Here is a 19133-nt window from a genome sequence, read left to right as displayed (position 1 = left end):
AGAACCATGGTATACATTTAATAATACAAATACACAAGCAAGAAATGCCTCGTTAGCCAGCAACTCTATTCACAAGAAAACATTTTAATCTATAAAATGTGGATGATCTTTTCAATCATGTAACAGTTCCCTGAGCTGCATGAGGTCATGACTTCCATCTTCCTGAAACTGATACATGCTTTACCCTGCATATAACAGAACACTGCCCAGGAAGTTTCCATAAAGCCTACAGCCTTCCTATTTTTGTCTTATTTTCCTTTTTTATTAGCAGTTGCTTGATTCTAACTAATCAATTTTGCACTTATTTTTTTCTAATTCAATGCATGTCTAGCAAAAATGTATGGCTACATTCAAACCCAAGAGGGTTGATATGGTTAGAATGCACACAATGCATTGAGTAAAACAAAGCAAGGTATTATTATCTTTTTATTGTTTCAAGATGCTGGAAAGATACACACAGAACATAGTTCTTTTTCAGTCATCTAGATTTTTGACAGATTGTTTCAGTGTATGTTAACAAAAACTGTTATCTTCTCGTACAAATAGTTTTTATTTCTATCCCTAGACCATCACAACTACGTCTCCCACTGAAGATGGAGAAGTCCTTCACATACATAAAACACCTTTACATTCACCTCTGTGTATTTCACATTTTTGTGCTTCTGCCTCTTATAGCTACCATGCTTTCCTAGACTCTACCAACATTTAGCATTATTTCATGTGCTTTAATAAAATTAATAATTGGATTGCTAAGAGTCAATATTAGCACGGATTCTTTTACTTTTTGTTTCTCTGAATTGTGTTTCACTACCTCACTATTCATCTCAGTATGTTAAAAAATGGGAATCAATATATTTTAGACTTCCTGGTACCTGGTACCATGGATATGGGGAACTCCATATCCAAGTCAGATCCAACCTGGACACCTTCTATTGGTGCTCTACAAAACCACTGTCCTGCGACATACTCAGCTGGAATACTGGTGTTCTGTGGGAGCTGATTTCTCCTGGCAGGTAACATATATCACATACTTTCAGAGGCTTCTGACTGTTTCATGAAACAAGTCTATACTCCTAAAATCAGGTATCTCTATGGCAATATATAGAGATATCATCCTGGGTAAAACATCCTTAGTGGTCCTTTCACAGAAATAGGCTCTTGAGATACATGATCTGAGTTTGAAAACAACTTGCCCTCAGCATAATTTTTGTGATGACCCTCTGAAGGGTCCTGACACACCAGAATATTGGTTATGACCATCATCTCCACAGAAGTTGGAGATTCCACTAATTGCCTCCTCTTTGCTTGAAAGATCTCTATGATTTATATGCCCATCTTTAACTGCTGTTACTAGATTCTCTTTCTCATTATTATGGGACTTTTCTAGCTTTTCAATGCTTTGTCTGGTTTATCATCCTCTTTGGCGTTATCTTACCTCAACATACTGACTAACGTGCAAAAGTGCAGATGTGGGGCATAGCATGGGAAAAAGAAGGACAGACACAATGTATTCCCACAGAAATTAAAATGGAATTAAATATCTCTCTTCCTCAAGAGCCATGTTCCCCAATATATGTAATTGCTGACATCAGGCCCCCAGTAATGGTGTTCCCCTTAGCCCCAGAGAGATGAGGGTAGCTCAGATGAGAGGCATCGCTTAAAATAACATACAACTGAGAATTAAATAGTGTACCATTTAACCAAAATAGTCTACCCTGCAATCAATACACTTCAAGCAAGGAGAACACAGAAATTCCTCTCTAAATTTACTTTCATACAAAATTGAAAAGTTTTTCTTTTATTTCATTCAGAAAAGTCAGTTGTTCTGTTTTATGCCTAAAGCAGGTAGCAGTTTATTCAATGATATTTCTTAAAACATCTCTATTTTTCAATGAACTTTTCTCAAGATCAGTTAGGTAACAAGTTAGGTAATGCTTCTCATGTGCAACACCAACCTACACAACACCAGGCTGATTTTTGCAGCTGCCAGATTAATGAAAAACAAGGACTAATGTGCATAAAAAATTAATCTTCATATGGCCTTCTTCACAAATATCAATTTATCAACTCTTTGAGAAGTACTGTGGAAAAAGGTGACTACATTATGTTTACATGTCTGCAGCTACGAGAGTTCACAGTCAAAATAGTGTACTTCTCTGGTGCAATACATGGCAATGTGTACTGCACAGTTAGAAAGAAAAAACAATTTCAAGAAATATGAGGCCAAGAAATTTAAACTTTTTGAGAAGGCACTCCATATAGCCAAAACTATTGCCAGGGTTGCACCACTGGAACACTATTTTCAGAGAGACAAAAAGAGAAAAACATCAGCCTAAAGCAGTACATAGGGGCAGCATATATTAAAGCAGCAAAACCAGATGAGCAAGGAAGTTGTTCAGCCTATCTACGGTAGTTTTGTAGCTAAAATATGACAATTAGAGACCATGAGAACAAATACTAGAGAGATGTTTAAGTGGCAGATACAGAAGCATGAAAAATAAAGATAAATCTCTCTAACTTGAAAAATCATGCTGTTCAACTCTTTTGCAGTGAGACTGAGGGTATCTTTGCCCTTTAAAGCATTTCTAATCTAGTGCTGCACCACTTTCATTTTTTGTAGGAAATGTGTAAGTGGATTTGAAGCCTTCCAATTGGTAGTGAAAGTTTGTACCTGTTTTCATTTTTATATACATAAAGTAAGATCTCATTCATTCTCCGAATGTTATACGTAAATCATGTAAAATATTACCCTTTCTTTCTTTGGCAGCTATGCTGAAAATTCAAGAGAAATAGTAAGTTTTATCTACTCTCCTCCTCTTGTTGCAGAAAAATATTCTAAGTAGGAGTAGTGCTGGTCAGTATTTTGCAAAACAGCTTCCTACTTTTTTTCTGATGGAGAGATTCAAACTTATCACAACTCCAGCTGTTATACTGGTATCATATTGCCTCCTTTTCTTTGACTTTAAAACTTGTTTTATGAACAGATTATCCTTAATTTCTAACATTTCTCAGAAAGATTGTTTTGCAGCATGTTAGAAAAGAAAACCAATTGAAACTGTAAAACAATTTAATCTAAATGGTTGTAGCATAACCTGGCAGGAATACAGAAAAGCAATGCATTAACATCTTTAGCAGAATTTATATTTGCTAGATAGGATGCCCACTTTACACTTAGTGACTCACATCCTAGCCAACAATTATGATCTTACAATTGCATTGATTTGGAAATATTCAGCAAATTTTTGAGAAAATAACTTCTCATCATGCTCTGAATATAAGTAAGTCACATGCTACTATTTATTCTCTCAAATTTGATATATTCTAAAAAACAACATATCATTTCTGGTTTGAATTTTGATCAATCAGTAACTACTTAATGCTAACCTGAGCACAAAAGCTGGAAAATTTATAGACACCTGATTGCTGGTAGGGGCTTCATAAATAATGAATGATGTAACACCACAAAATATACCAATCACACTATTTTGTATATAGCAATTAATAAATTTTGCTGCTTGAACAGCTCTAGTAAAAGGATTGTTGTTACTGACACAAACAGATCTTCAGTTAGCCTTCATGATTATTATTAAACGTATGTTAATTTCATCTGGATCCAAATCAAAACCACAGATTGGAACATTGCTAAATTTGGAAAAGTTTAGATCTAAAGCATGATCTCGCTGTGAATTTTTCTCCTTTGGAACATTTCTACCGTTTACAGAAGTGTTCGTTAATAATACAACAAACAACTTAAAATACAGGACACTAATGTCTTCTCTAGCTAGCCTCCTGTTTCCATTGGGTTGAATTTCAGACAGATGGCAGAGGCAACTGGGAAGCTGGCCAGTGAGTACCCTGCAGCTACATTTCCAATAGTTTATGGTCATTGCAGTGGAAAAGGGTGCATTGGAGCTAGGTTTGATGATTGGCTGACAGTCATGGGTTTAAAAATGGTCTCAGAACATTTTGCTCTGCAAAGTACAGACTGAACTGGCAGGGATGGCAGCCCTACCCCTCCTGCTCCCTTTCATTTACAGAGGATATTTTGCTGTCCACACTTTTTGTAAACCATCTACTGCTCTCCATAAGGAAGAGATGTTGCTGACCACACTATCAGTGGACCTCAAACATGATAAATTGGAAGTCTTCTCTATGCAGTCTTGTGAGTTTCCCATTTTGTACCAATGACCTAATCCAGTCATTCAGATTTGAGTCCCTTTCTCAGGTGAGCTTTACTCTACTTCCTGGGTAATCTTGTTGAACCACTGTTTGGAAATGCCAAATTGCTTTTTCCAAGTAAGGGAAACAAAATTTTTTTCTTTAGACAAAATTATGGCATTGATGTTTATAGAGGTTTTTTTTTTAAGAAAAATGTAATATATTAGCAAAGACTACATAAAAAAACCCAACACAAAGAGAAAAAACACCCAACCACTTCCTTCCCCCAAAATCTCAGAAAAGATTGAATAAAATCACACCTGCAGTACCTAAAAATGTGCTTAATCTAACAGACTGTGGATAATTAACTCATAAAGAGATCCACAAGGATACTTTCGTAAGCAATATAAACTAATCATCAAGGCATTTATTAACTCCATAATCTTGATGAAATTTCTGAGAATTGGTATAAATGAAGAAATAAAATGAAGAAATTCATTATAAATGATACCTGAGATGACAAGAATGAAAATGCAGAGAGAAAGAAGTATCTATTAAAGAGCTTAAATCAGATTTACATCTTCGTGAATGGAAAGTGTGTGTGTATATATGAGTATGTGTGCATGTGCATGTACATGTACGTGCATGGGTAGCTAGTAGAGAGTAGAAGGCAGTTTGTGTTCACTTCCTTGGAAGGTTTGGATTTGAGCTTAGACAAATTCTACAGAGTTAGCCCAGAACCAACCTGTCATTCTGTCTGAGGGTCATAGTAGAAACAGGCTTCACATTGGCTTTCACCAAGAAGTCTAATAAACACAATTATTAAAATGGAAAATACTTTTCTCTTCTGCAGGCTGGGAGGAAGGGGAAGAGGGTTGTTTGAAACAGTTTAAGTCACCTGGACTCATTAACAAACCCAGGGATAAAAGGACAAAAAATGACTCTCAAAAGAAAAGGTTGAGTTCTGAGAAACCTCCTACAGAACAGATATATATGCCAGTAAATAAATAAATAAAAATATAAGCTAGCAACATTTAAAAACCTCAAAACCTTTTCCAATTGTAAGGACTCTGGAACATAAAGTAGTAAAGAAATACAAGTTTCTTTTTTATGTACATAGTCTCTTTCCAAATGCACACATTAAGGGTAAAAATAAATGAATATACCAATAGTGCTATAATGCTCATGTCCTAACTGACATCAGTTAGGCTGTTTTCCTGAAACATCTTGAAAATTGTCTAGCCACGCAGAATGATATGTTTGTTTTACGATTTAAATCTTAGACAAGATTTAAACTTTAAGTACCAAACCTTGACTCTGTAAGTGATAAAGGAGAGGGGAAAGGGTTTGCATTCACCACCCCTCTGGGACACTTACCCAGAAGATAGCTACATGTTAAGTGCTGCTGAGTTAAAATTCATCTCTGTACAGAGCTAGAAATAAAGCCTATGGTACTTCCTCAGATAACTAACTGTTCAGGGATGAACTTCCTCTGCTGTGCTAAAATAGAGGGGCAGACTAACATAGCCTCTGAAAGGGCAGGGACAGACGAGCTGGAGGTAGGACTAGGGTGACAGACCAAGTCAGTCTCCTACTTTTGTGCAGATATAAAACCACACTACATATTTTTTGAAGGTATTATTCTACTGTGACCAAGAGTTTCTATGCCCAATGCCTACTATTCTCTACTGCTCCCATCTACCTGCTCTGCTGCCTTTGCTAAAAGTCTTTCTTGCCAATACTGTCACTAAGCTGGTTCTTCATACCCCCATCCTCCTTCACTCAGTGCTCAGCCATTAAAGCTAACCCTAGGTAGCCTGAGAATTGAACTGAAGGTAACATTTATTACAGATGTCTCACTGATGTTACAAGCAAGCACAGTCTGCAGACTACATGCAAAATAGTAGTGGGATAGGTGAGTAGCATCTACCCCAGCTTCTGCACAACGCTGCCCAATATATGTTGGCTGAGCCAAATCTGCCTCCAGCTTCCAGCGCCCATGGGTGCTGGGAACCTCATGTCATGTGCCAAGATGCCACCTCTGATGGGCAGTTTTACAGTGGAGAAATCTGCCCCATAAATGTTTCCTTGAAGTGAAACAAAATTTCACCAAGGTCACCAACTAGCTATTGTTTCAGCTTCATAATGTAAGTTTAAGTCAGCACTGATCTTTGACTGGTTAAGGTGAACTGACTTGGATGTACAAGGTTTTGATCTCATTAGCAATTTTTTTCCTGAAACATTGAGTAAACCTACCAGCTTGAGAAAACACAACATTATATGTAGTACTAAATTTGTTCCCTTTTTTGGAGAGCACACAGATTATATTACTAAGGCTTGCTTGTGTGTTTTTTCTTAGGCAATTACTTTACCTTGGAGTGCAGGATTTATCACCACAAGAGAGTATAGAGGAAAAAATCATGTACAGTTACAGAAAAGATTTTAACTTTTTTTCCCCCCCTCTTCTCTGTAATAAAGAGAGCACTTAGATTAAACAAAACAAAATGGAGGAGCCACCTCAAAAAAAGTCATCATAAGGAAATATCTCTTTTCCTTCTGCTACCAGTTCCTCCTTGAGAAAAGAGGTTTAACATTGGGTTTTGGTCTAACGTGGGTTACATTAATGTCTATATTCTACTTCCATGTCGAGGACATTAAGTTTTCCTTTTTAGTTTGTTCTTTGTGTGATTTTTAATACAATCTATCCATAAATTCTGAAGGTTGTATGAAAATGCACTCCAGGATCTTTACATTATTTTCTTCCAAAAATTAAATGCAAGGTTCACACAGAGAACAAACTAAAAAGGAAAACTTAATGTCCTCGACATGGAAGCAGAATATAGATATTAATGTAACCCATGTTAGATCAAAACTCGATGTTATTATTAAACAACATTGGAATACTGGAGTGGCTGTTCACTAAGTGCAGCGTTTTACACAGGCAGCAAAGTTCACTGTATTCACTATGGTTCGGTGACATGTTTTTTCCTAAGCTTATAAAGAAATATTCTTAGTTTCTTTCAGTTTGTTTTGTGAAAAGCTTAGCTTGAGAGAAGAATAGCTCCCTTCCATGAAATAAAAATATTTTATATTTTATGTGCCATTATATTTTAATGATGAAATAGAGAAACTAATAATTAGAGTTTTAGTGCAGGAATTACTTCACCTCTGTCCTTTTCAGGATGGATTAAAGTCTAATAGGTCATGAGTAAAGAGCAAGGGAAAAAAAAAAGAAATTAACTTGAGCTTTGTGTGTTGGTTTTTTTTCTGAAAGCGTTTTCAAGTGAAAGTTTCCAAACTGATACTGATTTTCAATTCCCCCAGCTTTTGAAAAGCACAAACATCACAAAACCAATGTACATTTCTAATAATAATGGATCTAATTTCACACTACGTGTAGATAATTTTGCAATTTCACCCGTAAACATAACTCTTCTACAGCTATTAAGGAATAAGGAACATCTGTTCCCAGCTATAAATCTGTCATGTCACGAGTAAATCCCACCAAGAAGACATTACTAGCATATTACTCCAAAAGCCACAGTTACATATATAAAAACATTGTGTCCTGCAGAACAGCTGCCATGTCACCTCAAGATTGTCTAAAATAGGACAGTGTGTTAAAGCATACTTACCTTTCTCATTTGGAAGGGCTATATCCTTACACACCTATATGTTTCAAGACAAGAGCTTCTATATGGAAAGATTCATCTTCAGACATCACAGAATCCTATAAGAAGGTGAACCTGGCTGCCTGTGTAAAAGGCTGCACTTAGTGAACAGCCACTCCAGTATTCCAGTGTTGTTTAATAGTACATTGTTTTAACATCGGGTTTTGGTCTAACATGGGTTACATTAATGTCTATATTCTACTTCCATGTCGAGGACATTAAGTTTTCCTTTTTAGTTTGTTCTTTGTGTGATTTTTAATACAATCTATCCATAAATTCTGAAGGTTGTATGAAAATGCACTCCAGGATCTTTACATTATTTTCTTCCAAAAATTAAATACAACGGAACAAAAATCAGATATTCATCGAGGCAGTTCATTATATTTCCTCAAGAAAAAGGGAGCTAAGAGAAATTTTTGTCTGGTGGGAAGAAAAAAAAAATAGATAATGTATTACAAAGCTTTATTTCCTCAATTATGTTCTTATGTCACACAACATACTACATCTGACTAATTTTTATCTCAGTCACTGATTAGCTTGGGCAATGCATTAGAAAAATGGTTCTGCCTGCGATACTTGCTTCATGTGAAATTTTTAAGTGGGTTATGTTTAATGCTATATTTAGAGTGATATTATTATAGGGGTAGGACAACTAGTAATCAGCTTAATTGGTAGCAAAGAAGATTGAGGCTAGATATTAGAAAAAGCTTTATAACTGTAAGGATAATTAATGCCACAAAAGGCTACCTAAGGCAGCTGTGTAAAAACACACATTTAAAGTTTTCAAAAACAGATTAGGCAAGAACCTGTGCATGTGTACTTAGTCCTACCTCAGAGCACAGAGGCAAGCCATATGACCTCTTGAAGTTCTCTTCTGTCTTACATTTCAGTTTCTCACTGTTGCTGAAAAACAAGAAACATTCATAGGCCAACAGAGGGTTGTTTACAATACCTTCTGTACACTTGTTTTCCCTTGGATCTATGTTTCCGCATAGCAGGGAATGAACTAGAATGTTTTCCTTTCCTGCACTCTAGTTTGCAGAAATCGTGATTGAAATTCAGGAAACTTACATGTGTCTTGCCCTGCTGAAAAGAGTTTATCTCACTAATTCCAACAGTGATGTTGGTGCATGACTGCTAAATTGCCAGAAGATTACGAAAATATGTTCTAGCATCTATGGTCTGGATACATCTGTGTCACATTTTAAATTACATTTATTTTCAGCTATGGCAATTAGATCTGTGGCTGGTTGACTACTTCTGAAGATGTTTCTGATGTTAGCAGTCACAGAAGTCTGCAATATTGGAACGGGCTGTCTCTGGAAACTATTTATCCTAGAAACGTTATTCGTGGTTGAAAATAAGTCTTCTGTGTTCCATATGCAAAAATAAAGGACTACGCAATGACTCAATGAGATTGCAAATACAGTCCTTAGCCTGACTATTTGCATTGCAAAATGCTACAAATGTAATTTTTTAAACTCACAAAACCAGTGTGTTTTGATACATAAGATGATGGTGAAGCTTCTTTTATCATCCCATATCCCTTTTCTTGGTGCTGTGCATTTGTGAAGGACCCCTAAAGATTTTGAAGCCTCTCAGAAAAAGAGAAGTGGCAGTATTCAAAAGTTTCAGAGAAATAGCGAGGTAATGTGCTTAGTTGATGAATTCAAGGTATGTGAGGCCTGTTGGAGCTCATGCATGTACAATGACTCAATTAATTGCATGTAGACTAACCATCTATTTAGCACTGGCAAAGTAGTTGCAACCTGTCCCTGCCATGAGATTCACCATGTGTGTGCTATGTGACAGATGTGCCTGTATTTCTAACCAAGACAGAATGACAGCTAAAAGCACATGCTCCTGCAACATGGAGGAGGTATTGGTGGTTCATGGTTCAAGGTATTGTAAATAGTTAATTAAATATTAATAAAACAACAGTAGTTCCCTGAATTTTTTTTCGTTTCTCATATTCAGGGTTCCAAGAAGTTGAACCCACAAAAAGGTCATGTCTTAGAACACAGGAGTGTTTAGCTTTTAGGTGCTTTGCATCCATTTCAGAAGCAGACGTTGTGCATTCAGATGCCTATGATTCCTCTACAATGTGTAGGTAGTGTTATACACCTGAAAAGGCAGCCTGCCTCCAAGACAACATACTGAGCAGTGAGCTCTTGGAGCTATCCAGCAGGAATTGCCACCAGGAGGGCTAGTCCTTAATTATCGCTTCTATGGGGGTTTTGTGCCTTAATTGAAAGACAAAGGAGAAATTCCTCTACTCGTGAGGCATAACTCTCTACCTTTTTTGAATTCTTTCTTTTTCTTTTAAAACCTGAAAAGCATTTCTCAGAGGCAAATATAGGTAGATGGAGGTGAAGCTGCCTCTCTGATCCTTTTCCTGCAGCCAACCTCTTTGCTGATTTCCCCTATCCTTCCCATACAAGCTGTACTCACTGTTTAGAGCATTTAGTCAGAAGATCTGAATGCTGTTATTTCTCAACTGGAATGGTTTCAAAATCTTTTCCCCAAAACTCCTAGCCAGAGTGGGCTGTTAGTCTCTCCTCTCTGGGTGAATTGATAAACATGAATTGGGTTGTGACCATGATCTTACAGTGCTGGGACTGTCACTGGAAAGACGCTGGGGTCCCAGCCACAGTGCTGGGAGGTTTCTGACAACTGCTTAAGAAATATTTCATTGCCTGTGCTCTCTTTTTCCCCTTCTTGTTGACAAGGTTGCATGGGAGAGGAACACAGCCCAGTGCTGGATCAGCTGCAGTGTGTCACTGAATTGGACAACTGAAGGGAAGACAACAGCCCTCAACAAGTAGGTTATTATGAATTCTTGTCAGCTGCCAATATACATCATGATCACAGATCAATTAGACTTGGACAGAGCTTCAAGATAATAGCCAACAACTCGTCATGAGTTTTTTTCTTACTTCAAAGGATTGGCATAACACGCACAAGAGTTTCAAATGAAATAGGTCGCAGCCACACAATCTGGCATATGGTATGATCAATGTTATTACAGTCCTTGTAACCACCAAGTGTTCCCCTCCTGGAGCCATTGCACATGCCAAAGCAGTAAGTGCCTAACACTGTTGAGAGGGAGACATCAATGTCCCTGATGTAATCAGTCATTGATTTCTTCATCAAATGCCTCAACTCTGCTAGTCTTTCCAGCTTAAATTTGCTTTTGCAGTTTTTGCTTCTCAAAACAGAGACGATCTTTTTTGTAATGCAACATCTACTGTTTGGCAGTGTATGAAGCACGGACCACTGCACTTGCTTAAACAAAGGATTTGCACAGTGGAAAAATAACATTCACACCCTCGTGTCTGGGTCACTGACTGGCATCAGGAACAAAACTGGCTCTGTTCACTATGTTAAGTGTAGTAAAAATTGAGATGCAATATGCTCCTGTTTTAGTATATACATTGAAGGTGTGGTAAGTCCCACAGAAGTTTTCTGTACTCAGTCATGACAGAAATCCCTTTAAGGTCTCCCTTTGCCTCTCTCCCTCTCTCTTTTTTTTGTAAAGTAAAGGACTTTTCTGACTTAGACCAAGGTTAAAAAAAACACATCCTCAAAATTTTTTCAGTACATTCTTTGGAGTTTTTAGCAATTATTACAAATGTTTTTAAGCTTTTTCAAGAAATAAGGAAAAATATTAGAGCTGGGGAAGGAAGACAAGTATGTCCAGTGAATTTTGCCAAAATGAGAGCTTCAAAATTCCACTTACATTTTACTTCCTTCAAAACTGGTAGTTTGACAGATTTTGGTTTGACCCTCTCTTTCCTCTTTTAGATGTGCATCCTCAGAGATGTTTATAGATACATACTGCAGGAGGACGTACTAGGCTCCCAAACATCCACTGAGATAAACACGGCCAGTTCATCTTGAAGAGGAATATCCTATTGCACTGGAAAAGGATGGGAAGAATTTCCAGATTCTCTTCAAAGGAGAGCAGATAATGAATTTGGGAAATGGAGAGAAAGTATTTCAAAGCTCAGTGCAACAGCTCATTGGATCAGTCTTAAAAATATAAGCTAACAAGAGAGTTGACTTACCAGCCACAGAAAGACTGGCAGCACCCCTCTGCTTTCAGCAGATGGAGGAAAAAAATAACACTACTCATCTGCAGTTTTTATGCCTGAGTCTGAGGTTCATCAAAGAGAGACGTCCACTGCCATGATGATCTTACATGATCATCACTGCCATGGTGAGCTTACATAAGCTTACTATGTACAGATGAACTTAAAACCAGTTAGGGTATCTGTAAGACTGATTCAAACAAAGAAGAAAGTGAAAAACAAACAAACAAAAAATGATCAAGACAGAAGAATTACCCTGGGAGGAAAGGTTAACAAAATTAAAATGGCTACCTTGCTTAATGGTTAGCTAGAGAGACCATAATACCCACGTACAAATATTTGAAAAGTATTACATGCAGAGGAATGGTAGAGATGTGGGGGAATAGAGGGAATAAATAGAATTTATCACATAAATATGAAGAACATATTTGTGCAGGGTATTATTTTTTTCATTAAAGCTTAGTTATTTTACGTGTTTTTGTCAGTATCACGCACAGATTTACTAGAGGACAGATAAGGGTGGTTACAAATCTCTAGGGTGAAGCATAAACAATCTATAAGTGGATTGAAACTCTGTGGAATAAATCAGCTGGGGAGGGGGGAGCAGAGAGACCTTGCATCATGGTCTCTACAGTCTGACCCCCTACTGAAGCAGGTTGTTGTCAGAGCTATGTGAACAGCTGGTCATCCTGATTTATCACGGTTCCACAAACAGCAGTTGAAAATATGTTTTGGGTTAAACTGAAAACTTCACTTTGTTGCAAGTTTTTATTTTTTAAACTTCTATTTCCAATTTACTTAAAACAGATGAATTGTAAAAAGAAGCTTTGTTTTTCAATTGAGATGGTACCATTTTCTTTTGAAAAGATTGATATGAAGCATGGAGGGCTTTTTTTAGGCTTCCTGCCCTCACTGACATAGCTTGGCAAAACCAACATGCATTTAATGTTTCCATGAACTTGAATCTGTATTTTTTCAGTAAAGGTATCATAGAATCACAGAATAGTTTGGGTTGGAAGGGACCTCTAAAGGTCATCTAGTCCAACCCCCCTGCTGTGGACAGGGACATCTTCAACTAGATCAGGTTGCTCAGAGCCCCCTCCAACCTGACCTTGAATGTTTCCAGGGATGGGGCATCCACCACCTCTCTGGGCAACCTCTGCCAGTGCTTCACCACCCTCAGCGTAAAATATTTCTTCCTTATATCTAGTCTACATCTACCCCCCTTTAGTTTAAAGCCATTCCCCCTTGTCCTGTCACAACAGGCCCTGCTAAAAAGTTTGCCCCCATCTTTTTTATAAGCCCCCTTTAAGTGCTGATAGGCTGCAAGAAGGTCTCCCCAAAGCCTTCTCTTCTCCAGGCTGAACAACCCCAACTCTCTCAGCCTTTCTTCATAGGAGAAGTGTTCCATCCCTCTGATCATTTTCGTGGCCCTCTTCTGGACCCGCTCCAACAGGTCTGTGTCTTTCTTCTGCTGAGGGCTTCAGAGTTGGACGCAGTACTCCAGGTGGGGTCTCACCAGAGCAGAGTAGAAGGGCAGAATCACCTCCCTCGACCTGCTGGCCACGCTTCTTTTGATGCAGCTCAGGATGCGATTGGCTTTCTGGGCTGCGAGTGCACATTGCTGGCTCATGTCCAGCTTTTCATCCACCAGTATCCCCAAGTCCTTCTCAGCAGGGCTGCTCTCAATCCCTTCATCCCCCAGCCTGGATTGATACCGGGGGTTGCCCCGACCCAGGGGCAGGACCTTGCACTTGGCCTTGTTAAACCTCATGAGGTTCACATGGGCCCACTTCTCGAGATTGTCCAGGTCCCTCTGGATGGCATCCCGTCCCTCTGGTGTGTCGACCGCACCACTCAGCTTGGTGTCATCTGCAAACTTGCTGAGGGTGCCCTCGATTCCACTGTCTATGTCATTGATGAAGATATTAAACAGTACCGGTCCCAATACAGACCCCTGTGGGACGCCACTCGTCACCAATCTCCATCTGGACATTGAGCCGTTGACCACTGCCCTCTGGGTGCGACCATCTAACCAATTCCTCACCCACCGGACAGTCCACTCATCAAATCCATAGCTCTCCAGTTTAGAGAGAAGGATGTTGTGGGGGACCATGTCAAAGGCCTAACAGAGGTCCAGATAGACGACATCTGTAGCCCTTCCCACGTCCACTGACGTAGTCACTCCATCCAGGTAGTTTTAGCTGAAAAATATTGGGGCTTATAAAAAGAAAAACAAAACAGGTTTTTGGTCCACTGGAGAATGTGCTTTTTCTCACTGACATCTTACACTGAGCTTCTTCTCTATCAGTATCTGGCAGTTTTCTGGCTGCTCTTACAGTGCAGGCCTTGCTGCTTACCTGCAATTTTGGCCTGCAGTTCCACAAAGCCCACAGGCTTTTTATATGCACTGCCCTTCCTGTATCAGCAAGAAGTACCAGGAGGTAGTGTTGTTTCACCACAAGGCAAGGTAGACTCTCCTATGTACTGCAGAAAATGATCCCATTCTGGCAAAATGGAAAGAAGGGAATGATCTAATGGGCTTTTCTATCTCTAATTTCTGTCACTTACCTCCTACCTGAAGATGAAAGTAAATTGTACCAGAAGTAGCTGTGATCAAAGAATCTAATAGCAAAGGGGTCTCCACAGGAAGCAGCATTTCCTAAAATGCAGCATACATGGTGATCCCCCAGTAAAGCCAGATCAAATGAATAAATCTAAATCAACAAGGAGAGATCAAAAGTACATTGACTGCACCTAAGAAATTGTTATTTCTGCATAAATGTCAAGTCATTTCTAAACAAAAAAATCAGGTTGCTTAATTAAGATTTTCCAAGCTTTATATGTTACAATGACTTCAACCTCTTAAACTCCAAAACAGTTTACCTCTTAAGGTTTTCTTTTTTGGTGTACAATTAAGGACTTTTGAAGTAACACTGAATTAAAGGAGAATTGCTACAAATATTTCAGTAAATTTAATTAGCATAGCTGATGATCATCTATCTTTAAAGAACACGCACATGTCTCAATGCACTGCATGCATTTTGTTAATAGAAACAAGAAAGTGACTTATGCAAGAAAGTGACTTGTACATGACAAGTGGAGAACAAACTGTTGTTTATGACTGAATAGATAATACGAACCGAAACCAATGCTAAAAAACACATTAGTGTAATTTAGCAGGACATTTGTTCATGCCAGACATAGTGAATATGCAAGATGTTAGCTCTTCAGTGATAAGCATTTTATCAGTAGAAGCAGAAGTAGTATTTGCTTACAGAAATGATTAAATGATTATTTAATAAACTTAGAAAACTTAAACTGCAAACTACAGAACTGGATCTCCAAACAGAAACTTAGTGACTGAGCAGCTATTATTTAAATGTTTTCACATGCAATAACCAAGAAGAGAATGGTTAAAATGACTTTTTGGGCAGATTTCAAAATGTTAAAAACGTTGAAGTATGGAGATGTAACGAGGTAGAATAAATGGATAAGTCATCTTCTCCTTTACTTTTAATTGCTTTCATATTGTCCATCATTTCTATTGTCTTCATTTAACAATGCTATAATTTTTAACTTGGGGTGGAGAATCTGACTATTGGAAAGTGAGGATAAAAATAAAAAACACATGGAAATGCAAGTTTCAATGAGAAATTAAACACATTTGGAAAGACTGAGCATCTTTCTTCACCTGTAATACCTTGTCCCCAGTGAAAAGGCAAACATACGTTAGCGGTCATCCAGAACAAGACTTAATTCACAGATATGTTCCTTCTCTGCATGCACCACAGTAGTAGCAATTAGCAGGAGGAGGAGAGAAAGGATTGATGAAAATTTGGTGTTAATTAAGGAAATCTCAGAGGAACATGTCCCAAAGCCAAAGAAATTTTAGGCCAGATCTGTGGTTGTGGCAACTCGATATAGATCTATTGAAGTCAGAGACACAATACTAATTGATACCAGTTGAATAGTTGCCTTATGAAGTTAAAGAAAATATTACTAACAATCATAACTGTAAAATCTCTGAGTCCAAAATAAGCTTTATAGCAGTAGATGTGCAAGGGTAAATTTCAAGTGTGGAGCAATTACTCCAGAAGTGAGACCTAGAGGGAACATCTGCAGCAAGTTGTGTCAGTGTTAAAGACTGAAAGGAATGAAGCAGAGAACAAATGCACATACCTCATCACCACACATCCCCAAATGAAAATTAGCACCAGTAGTGTGGACTTTTTTGTCCATTAGATTGTCACTACAACAGCAATGCACTCTTTATTTCTATGTGGAAAGGTTCAGTAAAGTGGACGGGGAAGATGGGATGCAGGAATTGCCACGTACATGAGAATATCTGCTTGATGAAGTCATCTGACACCCCCCGCAAAGCAAATTAAAAAAAACCCCAAACATAAAGGGATGCTTACCTGAGAAAATCACTTCTACTGAACAGACTCTACTGAACAGATCATTCTAAGTGAGCAAGATGGAGGGCAAAGAAGGGTGAAAACGAGAATAAAATGCATCAGGAGTGAAACACATCTCATACATCTTTATATTCATTCTACCAAATTTCAGTTTTTCATCAAAAATAAGTCAAAGTCTGCCAAACCCAACCAAGTCAGAGTATTTCATAAGTTTGCATGATCATGCATGCAGCACTGTCCCTTTCAGAGGTCTGAGGACACTCAGGATACTTCCTTACAGAAGAAGAAATAACATCATTCAGCTTTTTGTGTGACTTAAATAGTAAAAGGCAACAATGACATTTTTAGGTATAATGTATAATGATAACTTTTTAGGTACATGGGAAGGAATTTTGGATTGCACCCTTCATAACGTTCAGCAGTCAGATGACAGAAATGACCTTTTTTCTACACATAAATCATAGAATCATAGAATCATAGAATCATTAAGGTTGGAAAAGACCTCTAAGATCATCAAGTCCAACCGTCAACCCAACACCACCATGCCCACTAAACCATGTCCCTAAGCGCCTCATCTACACGTCTTTTAAATACCTCCAGGGATGGGGACTCCACCACTTCCCTGGGCAGCCTGTTCCAATGTTTAAACACTCTTTCAGTAAAGACATTTTTCCTCACGTCCAATCTAAACCTCCCCTGGCACAACCTGAGGCCATTTCCTCTCGTCCTATCGCTTGTCACTTGGGAGAAGAGACCGACACCCTCCTCGCTACAACCTCCTTGCAGGTAGTTGTAGAGAGCGATGAGGTCTCCCCTCAGCCTCCTTTTCTCCAGGCTAAACAACCCCAGTTCCCTCAGCCGCTCCTCATAAGACTTGTTCTCCAGACCCCTCACCAGCCTCGTTGCCCTTCTCTGGACACGCTCCAGCACCTCAATGTCCTTCTTGGAGTGAGGGGCCCAAAACTGAACACAGTATTCGAGGTGCGGCCTCACCAGGGCCGAGGACAGGGGCACGATCACTGCCCTACTCCTGCTGGCCACACTGTTTCTGATACAGGCCAGGATGCCATTGGCCTTCTTGGCCACTTGGGCACACTGCTGGCTCATGTTCAACCCGCTGTCGACCAACACCCCCAGGTCCTTTTCCGCCAGGCAGCTTTCCAGCCACTCTTCCCCAAGCCTGTAGCGCTGCATGGGGTTGTTGTGGCCCAAGTGCAGGACCCGGCACTTGGCCTTGTTGAACCTCATACAATTGGTCTGGGCCCATCGATCCAGCTTGTCCAGGTCCCTCTGCAGAGCCTTCCTACCATCGAGCAGGTCAACGCTCCCGCCCAACTTGGTGTCGTCTCCAAACTTACTGAGGGTGCACTCGATCCCCTCATCCAGATCATTGATAAAGATATTGAACAAGACTGGCCCCAGTACTGAGCCCTGGGGAACACTGCTCGTGACCGGCCGCCAACTGGATTGAACTCCATTCACCACAACTCTCTGGGCCCGGCCGTCCAGCCAGTTTTTGACCCAGCACAGAGTACACCTGTCTAAGCCGTGAGCCGCCAGCTTCTCTAGGAGAATGCTGTGGGAGACGGTGTCAAAGGCCTTACTGAAGTCCAGGCAGACCACATCCACAGCCTTTCCCTCATCCACTAGGCGGGTCACCTGGTCATAGAAGGAGATCAGGTTGGTCAAGCAGGACCTGCCTCTCATGAATCCGTGCTGGCTGGGCCTGATGCCCTGAAATCATCACAAAAATTCAGAGCTATGCAAAATTTGCCACCTCCATGTAAGTAGGATTAACATTGGGAAAAACATTGATTTTTTTGTTAATTTATCAAAATATACCAATATATTCTCAGCCTTTCTCAGTTGCAATGAAATGCAACTTATCTTAAAATCTTTTCCGCTGAAATTTAACTGAGACTACACTGCCTCCCAATTAGATAGTTAAGAATGGGCGTACAATCCCAGTCACTTAGCTGATAGGCAATATCCCACAATGTTTTGATAATATTACCACATCCTTAACTTTGCTTGGTCTTTTCCTTTTACCTCTAGAATTATATATATTTTTCAAACAAAGTAGGAATTTTGCAATGAAAATTCTAAATATTTTAGTTTGAAACAAAACACTTCAAACTCTATCTTTTCTTGCTTTTAATGAATTCAACACAGATTTTATAGAAAACTTTACAAAGTCCTCTAATTTTCATGTCTATATCACATTTGAAACCACATTTAAAAACCAGGTTGCAATTCGAGCCAATCAGAGAATTTTGGATCTTTTACTGAAGAGATAAGACGAGATGTTTGTTGTTTATAGTCACTCCAATGTCCCACCCTCACAAGCATATGTGCTCTGAGCAGACTCTTAAGAAAACTTCAGTCCCACCCCTTTCTTTTCTCCCATGTCCCTCCCTTCCCCACAATTTTGGGATTTTATGCATTCATGTTCTCCAATCATTTCTTGTTTGTCTTCCAATTCTTTAAAATGACATCTGTGACAGTTTCTGCCAGCTTGTATCTTCATCTCATCCTCGTGTCCTTTGCGTCTGAGGGAGGATATGCCTCCCTCAACTTCACCATCACTTTTTCCAACAGATGCATCTAATGATACATCCTAAATTTATTCCTGCCTTCATCAGAGGATTCTACTAAGACTGCCTCAGGCCCCATTGGTATTTCCATAGGGACTGTGACTTATCAGGTTGAGAGGTAGTGTTTACCTGTTTCTCTTCACAATTTTGGGAATATATGAGACATATCCCTGAAGAACAACCTGCTTGATTTCCTTT

General features: G+C 39.1%; 1 protein-coding gene across 1 annotated transcript in view; it reads left to right on the top strand.

Moving 5' to 3' along the window:
- LOC143172646 (uncharacterized) overlaps window positions 1-12810 on the top strand; it is a 182019-nt gene extending 169209 nt beyond the window's left edge. Inside the window, exons 3-4 of the mRNA XM_076362300.1 lie at window positions 10559-10650; window positions 11634-12810. Coding sequence (XP_076218415.1) covers window positions 10559-10650; window positions 11634-11685 — 144 coding nt within the window. The 3' untranslated portion in view covers window positions 11686-12810. The remainder of the gene's footprint in view (window positions 1-10558; window positions 10651-11633) is intronic.
- Window positions 12811-19133: the final 6323 nt, after the last annotated feature.

This window comes from Aptenodytes patagonicus, chromosome Z (genome assembly GCF_965638725.1).
Source record: "Aptenodytes patagonicus chromosome Z, bAptPat1.pri.cur, whole genome shotgun sequence".
NCBI lineage: Eukaryota > Metazoa > Chordata > Aves > Sphenisciformes > Spheniscidae > Aptenodytes > Aptenodytes patagonicus.
The sequence above is the reverse complement of the archived record's forward strand: the minus strand, read 5'-3'. Positions and strand labels throughout refer to the sequence as shown.